We start from the raw sequence: 13172 nt of genomic DNA on the forward strand, positions 1-13172 counted from the left end.
TCGGCCAGCCAGTGAGAGCAGTGTCGGACAACAAAAGAGTCAGCCAGGAGGACTTGCATGAGGAGGAGCATTCATGGTAAATGGTCGTTGTTTTAAGGCAGAGGCAATGCCTGTTCTACTGGACTGGGACAAAGTCCTGTTATTATTATTATTACTACCATCACCACCATCATCATCATCATCTTCATCATCCGACGTTCACCCCATCAACCATAATGTGAACAAAAAGAAAATATCAATAATTTAAAGAAGACACACATATATATATATATATACACTGCTGAAGAATTACAAATTTTTTTCAAAGTTCGGGCTTTTTCTTTGTGGCTGTCTTTCTTCCTTCCTTCATCCATTTTTGTTTTCCTCTCTTCTTTCTCTCTGCTTTCTCTTTGTTGTCATCCTTTTTTTTTTGCTTCTTCTCTCTTCTCTCTCTCTCTCCCTGTTTTTCATATTGAATTCAATCACAGCCCACGTATCTTACTACATCCGACATCAACTCAGCACCCTTTAAATATTGTTTTGTGCTCAGCTTCTACAAAAAAAAAAAAAACACTTCTGTTCATACACACCCCACACATACATATACAACACATAAATATATGTATATATAATATACACACATACAAACAAATATATATATATATATCTTATGATAAATATATATATATATATATTGTACACACATATATAACATAACACAACACAATGGGTAGCAGAACTGTTTGTTTTGTGTGTGGTAACCTCGGAGCTGATTCGGGTCGTATACTGTATACGAAACCGCGCTTGGACAAGGGACCCTATTTCCCGTTTCTGGAGGACCACGAACCTCCCAAAGGAGCTCGACTGCTCGGTGCTGATGGCACAGTGGACAGCTGCAGAGTGTGCCACGCCTTCCTCACTCAGCAATGGGATACCTACGAACGTAATAAGACACCGAGCGTCAAGAGATTGTACTGGCTAAAACGTTCGGACAATGGCCAGTTCACTGGAGCGGAAATGCGACTACAAGGTGAGTACATCGCCCAAGTTATGGGCCTACAATACAACCCAGGTTCTGTAGATTCTGGTTTTAATTCGTCCAGTCCCAATGTGACTAAATCCCGTTTGATTTCTTTAGCCGACCCTTACGCTGCCCTCGACACCCGAGGGGCCGCCGCTGATGTTGCTCTTGATTTATCGGTTCATAAAAACAATGGCCATAGTTCTTCTAGTAGTCGTGACTATCGTTCCAACAATACGGACGAAGTGACCAGTTTTGACCCGCATGCCAAAAGCAATAGTAGCAACGCCACCACCACCGTCACTGATAAATGTCGTTCATCCTCCTCTTCCTCCTCATCATCATCAGCCAAATATGTTTGCTTCACGTGCGGCGCCCTCCAACCGTGGATAACACGTCGGTTCATTTTCGCCTTCAGACAACCTTCGGGTGACCCGTATTTTCCCTTTTTGACCCGGTTCAGTACCCGAGCGGGCGCAGCACCCCTTTCCGACAAAGGCATCGCCGCCGTCTGCAACATATGCAGACGGACCCTTTATCAACAATGGAAAGACCAAGAGATGGCCAACATCAGCATCGAAAACAGAACTTATAGAATCAACAAGGAGAAATATCCCGACACGAAAGACAATATCTGTATCAGTAGTAGTAGTATTAATGCAGGTGGTAGTAGTAGTAGTAGCAATAGTAGTCATGTTAGTGAAAAAACTTTGTCAGGCAGCAACACCACCACCACAACTACTAGCAGTACAGCCAACAAAGAGATATGTTATCTGTGTGGTCAATTTATGTCACATTCTTCATCCCGCCTCCTGCATACGCTGACCAAAGACAGTAGGTCAAATATGATGCATTTCCCATTCATTAGAGACCTGCCCCGGCCAGAAGGAGCACATCCTCTAAATCCCGACGGCACAGTTATAGCTTGTCGTGTATGTGTTGACCACCTTGCTGCCCAGTGGCACATGTACGAGAGTCAGGGTGTCAAACTCTCCCAGAGACAGTTCACGCTTCCAATAAACCTCAACAGAGCTACTTATACATATCAGTCCAGTGATTCTTCCAGTTTCCCCACGTCTGAAGGGGACGTGAGTCAGCCGTTAAACATTCAAATCACCAGTGGTAGTCCTGTTCCCACAGTGCCGACGGGCTCTCAGGGACTTCTTGCCATAGCCACTCCAATAACTTCTTCGTCCACTGCCCACAATAACGGCGAGGTTAGCAACCGTTCCAATGTTTCATCGGTGTACAGTAACCAGTTTCCGTCCTCCTCCTCTTCTACAATTGATGCCAGAAGAGTTCCTGTTGACATGAAACCGAATTTAGCTGCCCTTGACAACAGCCTTAATATCAACAACAACAGTAGTAGTAGCAACACTATTACAGCCGCAACAATACCGCATCCTTTGCAATGTGTTAGTAGTTTGCCGAAAAAAGTCTGTTTTCTGTGTGGAGAAAGCTGTCTTGTTGCCAACATGCATGTCTTGTGTTCTTATCCCGCCAGACACGATGCTAAAGTTCCAAATGGACAGACCAACCCATTTTTCCCATTCTTAGCCAATCGTGACCCTGCTCAAGGTGCTGAGACCATGAGTGATGAAGGAACAGTGATGTCCTGTCAATATTGTTACCATATGCTACTAAAACAGTGGAAAGATTATGAAAACTGTAAAACCCCAGGGACCAGTAACCGATGGTTAAGAAAATATGTTCTCAAGAATTTCACTTGTTACGTTTGCAGTAGAACGGCTGAGCGGAAAAAGATCTGTACTTTACAAGTTCCCAAGTTTCCTTTCCTCAAAGATCACAAAGTACCCCAGGGTGCATTGGTGATGGATAGCGGAGAGAGTGTTGTTGTCTGCAAAGGATGCTCTCGTAGTTTGCACCGACAATTCACTGAATTTGAGCGAATGGGTCTTCGTCTAGAACTACGGAAATACAACTGGATTCAGCCACCTGGTGGCGATGACTCTATGGATGAACAACATAGTCAGGTAAGAAAACTTTTTAACATGTTTTTTTTTCTCTGTAGAAGAAAACTTTTGTCTTTGTTTTTTTGGTGTTTTCAGTTTTTCAGCATCACTATAAGTCACTTTGGAGGATCATATTTTCCTAAATGACACATTTTTATCAAGTACACTGTATAAAGAATATTGAGTACTACTTCTGTTGTGCTGGCACCACTGATGGCTAATTGAGACCAGGATGGACAATTGACCTGTTAATTCCAAGCAGAGTCTACAAGTACCAAATTGGATTTGAACGCAAGTGTCAAATATGAGTGATTGATGGTCAATCTCTATGGAACCATTGTTAATATAAACTTTAAAATGTATTTGAAATGTTTTTTTTGAAGGTAGAATTATTGCCCAGCTTGTTTTCTACTATCAAAACTAGTTGATGCCATTTATACTTTGACTGATCTCAAACTTCGACACCAGAAAAACTAAACACGCATCTCGTTTACATTAGCAAAACATTTTTTGTTCTTTCATGAATGAAAAACAACAATGAATGTAGACTGGCTTCATTCATAGGTTTAACATGAGACATCATGGGATTCTATGTTGAATGTTTGATATGTATCGGGGAAGGCGGGATTGGAAAGTGGGGGTCATACAAATTGCCATGTTTAGCGAAAGTAGATGGTTTTAAACTTGTCCGACACCATGGTGAAGAAAAAAATCATATGGGATGTGATCTGTATTTTCTATTCTTGTTTAATTAAGGGGGTAGGGCAAAAATGTTACTAATACTGTGGGACGAGGAAACTATCAGTTTCAAAATAACTGTTATAGGTGATGTTTTTTAAAAGGGAATCCCTCTCATTCTTGTCACACAATTTCATTTCCTCTCCTTTATAAATCTGAGACATTGTGCTAATAATAATAATAATATTTCTGATTTAGACACAAAGCCTGCAATTTTTAGAGAGACAAGATTAGTTGGTACTATCATCCTCAGTACATGACTAGTACTTTGTTATATTGATCTCAGAGGGATGAAAAGCAAAGTTGATCTCATTACAAAAAGTGTTGGAAAAACTACTGCAAAGCAATTTTTTCTGATGCTCAACCAGTTCTAATAATAATAATAGTAATAATAACAATAAATATTTCTAATTTTGGCATATTGCCTTTAATTTTAAGGGAGACGGTTAGTTGATGACAGTGATTCCAGTACTTGACTGGTACTTGTTTTATCAGCCCTCGAAAGGATGAAAAGCAAAGTCAACCTCAGTGGAATTTGAACTCAGAATGTAATGTATTAGAAGAAATACTGCAAAGCATTTTCCCAATGTTCTGACATTTCTGCCAACTCAGCACTAAGTAATAATAATAATAATGATGATGATTTTGGATTGAAATCCTCCAAGTCAGCTTTGCTTTTCATAACTGTAAAGTTGATGAAATAAGTACCGGTAATGTTACAGGGATTATTTAGTAGGTACTCACCCATATTGTTCTGTAATGTCCTCTCTTCCATTGCCCTTGTTGTAAGAAGAGATTACCCCATCCCCCTTTTATTTTTTAGGATTCCTGTTCATGAAATGTTCTCATGTTTTATGTATGAATCTGTATCATTCATTCTATCGAAGTTATGGTGTCCTAAAATACCAGATCCCACAGTCATTTTACCATTGCAATGATCTCAGTTCTCCTCCTTTAAGGCCTGTCTTCCAAGCTTGCATCAGTTGGCGGGCTCAACAGGACTCAATAAGCTGGATGTGTGTGTTGATCCCCAATATCTGCTTTGGCATTTTCTCTACAGTCGGATGCCCTTCCTAATGCCATCCACTTTACAGAATGTTCTGGGTCCCAGCCCTTTTTGACAAATCAATAGTCTTCCGTGACCCTCCACACTTTTCTTCTATTTTTTGTTTGTAGCAAATGTGAACCCTTTAGCATTTAAATCGGCCATATCCAGCCAAAATATTCTACTTGCTACATGTTCAAAGTGACCAAATCTGGCCCATCACACCTATCCTACAATGTCAGTCTAAAAATAAATTACTGTGTCATTAGAATCTTGAAGCTACAAGATAATTCATGATTAATTCAAAATAATGTGAATAAATAAGCATTACATTAAACAGAATAATCTGAATACTAAAGGGTTAACATTATATATGAATATTTTACATTTGATGCAATCTTACAAAAAGTAAAAGATTCTGTCTTTGCTACTGTTTCAAAATTATATTGGGACATAGATTGGAAACCGCTTCCATAACTTATATTTTAATTGTGGCTAACCTGCTGTTGAAATCTGTCTGCATTGGTCAGTTAACCCTTTTGATACCAACACAACTGAAACTGGCTCTGTAGTACAAATTGTCTTGTTTTCATAAAGTTTTGAATTAAAATCTATCACCAAAACTTAGTTGTAATATATGTTCCTAACACTAAGCCTAATGATAACTAAGCTATTTTACTAAATTCTTTGTTTTATTCAAAATTAATTGAAAGAAACACAGAGCATCTCAAAATAAAGACAGTAATTGAAGGGTTAAAATATATAATAGAGAAGCAATTCTTAACTCTTTTGATACCAACCTGGCTGAAAATAATTCTGGCTCTGTAGTACAAATGTCTTGTTTTCATAAGTTTTGAATTAAAATCTTCCACCAAACCTTAGTCACAATTTATGTTCTTAACATTAGCTGAATGATAACTGAGTTATTTTACTAAATTCTGTGTTACATTTAAAGTAATTGAAAGAAACCCAAAGCATCTCAAAATAAATATGGTAACGAAAGGGTTAAATAACATTGAAACAATTACCACTTAGTTATACATTGCTGTTGTTGCTGTATATACATAGGTTATACTGCATATACCTTAGTTATATTGTCTATTCATAGGTTGCACTGTATGTATATCAGTTGCAGCATATATACTTTTATTACAGTGTCTATACTTTAATCAAACAGTGTATATGTTGGTTTCACTGTATATACATTGGTTGGACTGTATATAATTTGGTTACACTATATATACAATAGTTAGCCTGTATTTACTTTAATTACACTATATATACATGGGTTACTGCATATACATTGGTTATACTGTGTGTACCTAGGTTACACTGTATATACATTAGTTACAGGGTGTATATATACACACACATACATAGCTACACTCTGTATACATGTTTACATTGTATATGGTTAGTTATACTGTATTCAATTATACATGTATATATATATATGTATGTATATATATATATATATATATATATATACATATATATATATACATGTATAATTGAATACAGTATAACTAACCATATACAATGTAAACATGTATACAGAGTGTAGCTATGTATGTGTGTGTATATATACACCCTGTAACTAATGTATATACAGTGTAACCTAGGTAACTTAGTAAAAGTATAACCAAGTAGATACAGTATATATATATATATATATATATATATATATATATATATATATATAGATATATATATATATATATATATATATACTGTATCTACTTGGTTATACTTTATCAACATTTCCAGGTTGTGGAACCTTTGAAATTCATTCCACATCTCGGCAAATCCCTTCATTAAAATTATTACATGCCTTCCTTAGTCATTTTCTTTCTCTTTCATGAAATAAAATTTTATGAAGAGATTAAACAACTATAAAACTGCCTTTGAAAGGTTTGGCAATGCTAAATCCATCAGATACCACAAAGGTTTCAGGAATTTCATCTTAGCCAAAACATTTTTATGACCAAAACCCTGATAAAGAAGTAAATTTTTTTCCTCATGAAATATACTATCTACAGATAATTGATTAAAACCCCTGAACACAGTGCCCCAACATGGCCACGATTTATAGAAGCCAGTAAAAGAACACAGGAATATTATACATTGAGAGAGGGCAGTGGGCTTGCAGAATCATTAGCATGCTGGGCAAAATGCTTAGCGACATTTCATCTAGCTTTACATTCTGAGTTGAAATTCTGCTGAGGTTGACTTTGCTTTTCGTCCTTTCGGGGTTGATAAAATTTGTAACAGTTGTGTATTGGGGCGAATGCAATCGACTTACCCCCTCCCCAGAAATTATTGGCTTTGTGCCAAAATGCGGAACCAATATCATAACACAAAGAGACATAAAAATGTCCATTATTGATAATTTAATTTTAAGATGTGTCTCTTCTTTTCAAGTTAAAACCCTGAAAATACCATAGCCATCATAAATTAAATTCATTACGGTTCATTAGGTGTCCTTCTTAAATGGATTTTTATCCAGTTTAGAAATGAATTCTATTACAGGACTTGTCAAACTTGTCTTTATAGCATTCTAAATTGCTTTATAGACCCCTTAGAAGACCCAGCAGTGGTTGTGTTTGCAAACTAGGTAAACTTCCATTGTCGTGTTATAAAATCTAATCACGGTCAATCTGTTTTTCTTTTCACAAAGACACTACCCCCACCACCACCATTGACTTTGCCCTTCGATAACTTCACAATATTAACCCAACATTGTCTTTAGCTCTCTGAAACTTTGTTTCAAAATGTTCATATTTCAATGTAAGCCCTTCTATGATAAGTTTATTATAGAACCTAGATATATTATATTCCAAGTAATAATAATTCTTTCTGTTATGGATACAAGGCCTGAAACATTAGGGGAGGGAGCTTGTTGATTACATCAACCCCAGTGCTTAACTGGCTTTAACTTTATAGACCCCAAAAGGACGAAAGGCAGTTGTCCTTGATGGAATTTGAACTCTGAATGTAAAGATTCAGAACAAATATTGCAAACCGTTTTTCCAATGTTCCAACAATTCTGCCAACTTACCACCCTAATAATAATAATAATATGATGATGATGATAATTCCACCAGGGTTGACTTGGTCTTTCATCCTTTTGGGATTGATAAAATAAGTACCAGCTGAATGCTGGGGTTGGTGTAATCGACTTACCCTTTCTTCAAAATTGCTGTGCCAAAATTTTAAACTAATGATAATAATAATAATAATAATCCTATGTAAGTATATTTCCTTAAAGTGTCAATTAACCCCTCCTGCCCTTTTAGTGTTGTTTGCAGACCTATTGGAGGAAGGTAACTGGAAGAAGCCTGACTGAGTGGATAAGGTATTAGCTTATCTCCTCATATGTTACGAGTTCAAATCTGCCACAAGTATTTCATTATATTTTTGGACTGAACACTTTATTTTGCATTACCTTAGTTTACCATTTCGGATTGAACTAAACTGTGTTACCAACTTCTAAGTGGTAACAATCTCATTGATTGTCAGGTGTGTAATATTTGGCTCAATTTCTATCCAATATACTGAGCCAGGTAACTGATTCTGAAGAAGCTCCAGTACTGGTGCACTTTATTACTTCATTTGCAATTTTCAGTTTGTACCTGTCTAATTATAACCTGTTCACCTTTGTATGTGATAAAGATTTGTATGGTGGCACACAGCTGTGAAGCAAAAAAAGACCAAGAAATAGAGTATATTTCATTGAAAATGCAGACTAAATTTGAATTTAAAATACAGTTCATAAAATACCATTATAATCAGCAATTTGAGAGAGGAAAGCACAACAGATATAATGACACTGACCATCGGTGGACCTGTTGCTATTTTCTTCCATAAAGTACCGTCTCATATTGTTTGCATTAAAATCTTAGTCAATTCAATAAGTTCACATAAAAAGCATCCAGTCCACACTGCAAAGTGGTTGGTGTCAGGAAGGACATCCCACTGTAAAAATCCTGTCAGAACAGACGGTGAAGCCTGGTACAGTCTTCTGCCTAGCCAGCTCCTGTCAAACTGTCCAACCCATGCCAGCATGGAAATCAGACATTAAATGATAATGACATTAGTTAAATATATATCATTGACATATCAGAAATCGAGCAGTCCTTATTTTTTAATCTCTTGACATGATCTGATCTTTGGTCGAAAGACCTTCGTTTGATAATAACATTGTGTCTGTTATCTCTGATCTATTTAAATCTTTTTGGTAGAATCTAAATTAGTTTTAGTTGATTCATTGTTGTAAATTAACGGAACTCTTCACTGTAAGTCATTTTGGTTGAGAAAATCTGTTTAGTGTTTTGCAATTAGCTTATCGTTTATCTTATAAACTGTCTGTCTTATGTCAGTATGGGGAAAGAGATGTTGAAGTTAGATTTGAATTTTGGTCGTCGTGGGATAGAGCTAAATTACTACTTGATGTTGCTGTCCAACGACCCTAGTAAATATAGACTTTATCATGCGCTTCATGGTAACATGTGAAGGCGCATGGCTCAGTGGTTAGAGCATCGAGCTTACGATCGTGAGGTTGTGAGCTCGAATCCCGGACCGGGCTGTGTGTTGTGTTCTTGAGCAAGGCACTTTATTTCACGTTGCTCCAGTTCACTCAGCTGTAGAAATGAGTTGCGACATCACAGGTGCCAAGCTGTATCGGCCTTTGTGTTTCCCTTGGATAACACTGGTGGCGTGGAGAGGGGAGGCTGGTATGCATGGGCGACTGCTGGTCTTCCATAAACAACCTTGCCCGGACTTGTGTCTAGGAGGGTAACTTTCTAGGTGCAATCCCATGGTCATTCATGACCGAAGGGGGTCTTTACCCTTACCCATGGTAACAATATTCAGCAAAAAGAATTAGCTACAAAACTGCCCATCGCACAATGAGAGTGCATATTTTGATGCCAGTCTGATGAAGTGTCACTCCAATGTAATCAACAATAATTGTAGACCTTCTCACACAAAATCATTTGCATGCAATGGCATTAGAAACGGAGTAGTATTAAAACAATTGCAACTAATGATAAAGATGTGCAAAATTTATTCATTGTCTTCTTAACTGTATCATATATTTACATTTAGGAAGGGCATCCAGCTGTAGAAACATTGCCAGATAAGACTGGAGCCTGGTGCAGCCTTCTGGCTTCCCAGATCCCCGGTCGAACCATCCAACCCATGCTAGCATGGAGAACGGACGTTAAACGATGATGATGATGATAAAATAAAAACATGGCTATGTGGTTAACATGTTTGCTTTCCAATCACATGGTTTTGGTTTCAGCCCCACTGCATGGTGCCTTGGGCAGGCGTCTTCTACTACAGCCCCAGGTCAACCAAAACCCGGTGAGGTGAATTTGGTGGGTGGAAATGGAAAGAAGCCATCATAGGTATATGGCTGTATGGTTAAGATGTTTGCTTCCCAACCATATGGTTTTGGGCTCAGTCCCATTGTGTGGCACTTCTACTATGCCCCCAAGCTGGCGAAAGCCATGTAAGTGGATCTTGTAGATGGGAACTGTGTGGAAGCTTTTCGTTTATGCTTGTGCCTCTTTGACTTGACATTGCATGGTAGTTGTAAAATGAGCTTCACTATCATGCAAGTGAGGTGTGGTGGTGGTGGTGGGCTTTCTTATCTTTCATGAAAATATATCTGGTCATGCGGAAATATTATCTTTTGAAACAGGAAGAGTGTTTAGCTGTAGAAAATTTGCACCAATGAATTCTATCTAACCCATACAGGCATGGAAAAATGGATGTTAAAATTATATATATATATAATATATATATATATATATATATATATATATATATGTATGTATGTGTGTGTGTGTGTGTGTGTGTGTGTGTGTGTGTGAGTACTCCTGTCAACAAACTGTCCATTTACCTCATACTTTTGAAAATGTGTGTACTTGAAAAACATTTAAGGGTTCACAACAAGAAGAGTGTTTTGTTGTAAAACAATGCCTTAATAATGTATTCTTACCATTTTTTTCGTGGAATACATACCCCCATGTGTTTGAGTTTTATAATTAATCAATAACTTGAAGTGATTTATCCAACTTTTGCATTATCAATTTGGCTTTTGGAACAAACTTATTGGAGGGTTCTTGGATAAAATTATGCTGTAAGGTTTTAATTTAAATATCTAAATAATTACATACCAAATCAATCTATTTAACTTATTAACAGATCCTATGTAATACTTACATTATTATAAAAGATTTATTTCTAATAGTAACAATAATCATCAATAATTACTAATATACTTATCATTGTTTAACATCTGCCTTCCATGTTAGCATGGGTTGGATGGTTTGACTGAGGACTGGGAAGCCGGGAGGCTGCACCAGGCTCCAATCTGATCTGGCAAGGTTTCTACAGCTAGATGCCCTGCCTAACGCTAACCACTATAAGAGTGTAGTGGGTGGTTTTTATGTGCCACTGGCACGGGGACCAGTCAGGCAGCACTGGCATTGACTACCCTTGAATGGTGCTTTTTACATGCCACCAGCATGGGAGCCAGTTAGGCAGTACAAATTCTGTATAATCTATTAAAATTATGCGAGTTTACCTCACATAAAATCTATTCAACCCTTCAGCATTTAAACTAACCATATCCAGTCCAGCTATTCTACCTGCTTTACATTCAAACTAGCCATTTCTAGCCTCTTACACCTACCCTATATTGACACTTTAAAAATAAACAATCACATCACTGAAATCTCAAAGGTATAAGATAATGTATGGTTAATTCAAAACAATATGAATAAATAAAGTATTACATTTAACAGAGTAATCTGAACACTAAAGGGTTAATATATGTCTGAAGAAAGAAATTTTGTATTTAAAAAAAACAGAATTGAAGGGTTTCAGTCAGTATTGAAAGGGTTAAAAGCTCGGTGGCAGTGATATTCTTTTCTACTTGAGGTACGAGGCCCGAAATTTTTCGGGAAGTGGGGGAGGCAGTCGATTAAATCAACCCCAGTATGCAACTGCTACTTAATTTATCGACCTTGAAAGGATGAAAGGCAAATTCAACCTCGGCGGAATTTGAACTCGGCATGCTAGCCGAAATGCTTAACAGTATTTTGTCTGTCTTTATGTTCAGAGTTCAAATTCTGTCAGCTCGCCGCCTTCAGTGGCAGTGATATTAAGGGTCTGAGGAACTACCAACAAGGCCACTGTACTGTAGTGTTTTGCCGTTGCCAGCCTCGCCTGGCCCCCGTGCCGGTGGCACGTAAAAGCACCATCCGTTCGTGGCCGTTTGCCAGCTCCGTCTGGCACCTGTGCGGGTGGCACGTAAAAAGCACCCACTACACTCATGGAGTGGTTGGCGTTAGGAAGGGCATCCAGCCGTAGAAACACTGCCAGATCAGACTGGGCCTGATGCAGCCTTCTGGTTTCACAGACCCCAGTTGAACTGTCCAACCCATGCTAGCATGGAAAGAGGACGCTAAATGATGATGATGTACAAGTGCAACCTTCAGTTTACCTGACTGATGAATAGGTTCCATTTCACTGTGAGATGGTAATCATAGGCTTGTTGTACAACTGATTCTCAAAGAGAAGCCATTTGGCCAACAAAGTCTATGTCACATTATAAAGAAACCCTCATAAGAAAAAGGGGATATTTAGGTGCTACAGAAATTTGAGAGAATCACATGACCACCTTCTCCTAATTCTCATTTTTTTCTTTGTTAATTTCAACAACATATTAAGCATTACATACTTACTATCTAGCTACTATACACTATCCAGCCATGTTCGCTATCCACCCACGTTCACTATCCACCCAAGTTCACTATCCACCCATGTCCACTATCCACCCACATCCACTATCCACCCACGTCCACTGTCCACCCACGTCCACTGTCCACCCACGTCCACTTTCCACCCACGTCCACTTTCCACCCACGTCCACTTTCCACCCACGTTCACTATCCACCCACGTTCACTATCCACCACGTTCACTATCCATCTACTGTTCACTGTCCATCTACTATTCACTGTCTACTTACTATATACTAACTGCTAGTCAGCTGCCAAATACTATCAATTTATTAGTTCTATCTGTGCCATGTGGCACATAGGGCCACAGTATGATTTCTCTAACCGGCTCTGTTCTCTGTCACCGTTCTGGTCTCATTCCTGCTTCTCCTCCTTTGCTTTCTTCTTTCCTTGTCAATGGCCCTTCGCCATATGGTTTTGCGGTGCTCTGCTGCTCTTTTCCCCTCTGCGATTTTATGTCACCATACAACTGCCTTCTCAATCTTGACTGAGGACGCGTCCGATCCAGTTCCAGCAACTGTGTCCTGTTTTGTCACTGATCCTGTTGACGCCTCCTGTCATCTCAATTGTTTCATTTCAGGCTCTTTGCAACCACTTGATGTCA

General features: G+C 38.2%; 1 protein-coding gene across 6 annotated transcripts in view; it reads left to right on the forward strand.

Moving 5' to 3' along the window:
- The first annotated feature begins 643 nt into the window (after nucleotides 1–643).
- Nucleotides 644–13172, forward strand: part of LOC115221201 (genetic suppressor element 1) — a 221354-nt gene continuing 208825 nt past the window's right edge. For 2 of the 6 annotated variants that reach the window (XM_036511016.1, XM_036511018.1), the window contains exon 1: nucleotides 657–2994. In XM_036511016.1, the coding sequence (XP_036366909.1) occupies nucleotides 706–2994 (2289 nt within the window). In that variant the 5' untranslated portion in view covers nucleotides 657–705. Of the gene's footprint in view, nucleotides 2995–13172 lie in introns of all 6 variants that reach the window. The other 4 variants (XM_036511019.1, XM_036511017.1, XM_036511015.1 and 1 more) reach the window with 4 other exon arrangements.

This window comes from Octopus sinensis, linkage group LG18 (assembly GCF_006345805.1).
Source record: "Octopus sinensis linkage group LG18, ASM634580v1, whole genome shotgun sequence".
In the NCBI taxonomy this organism is placed as follows: domain Eukaryota; kingdom Metazoa; phylum Mollusca; class Cephalopoda; order Octopoda; family Octopodidae; genus Octopus; species Octopus sinensis.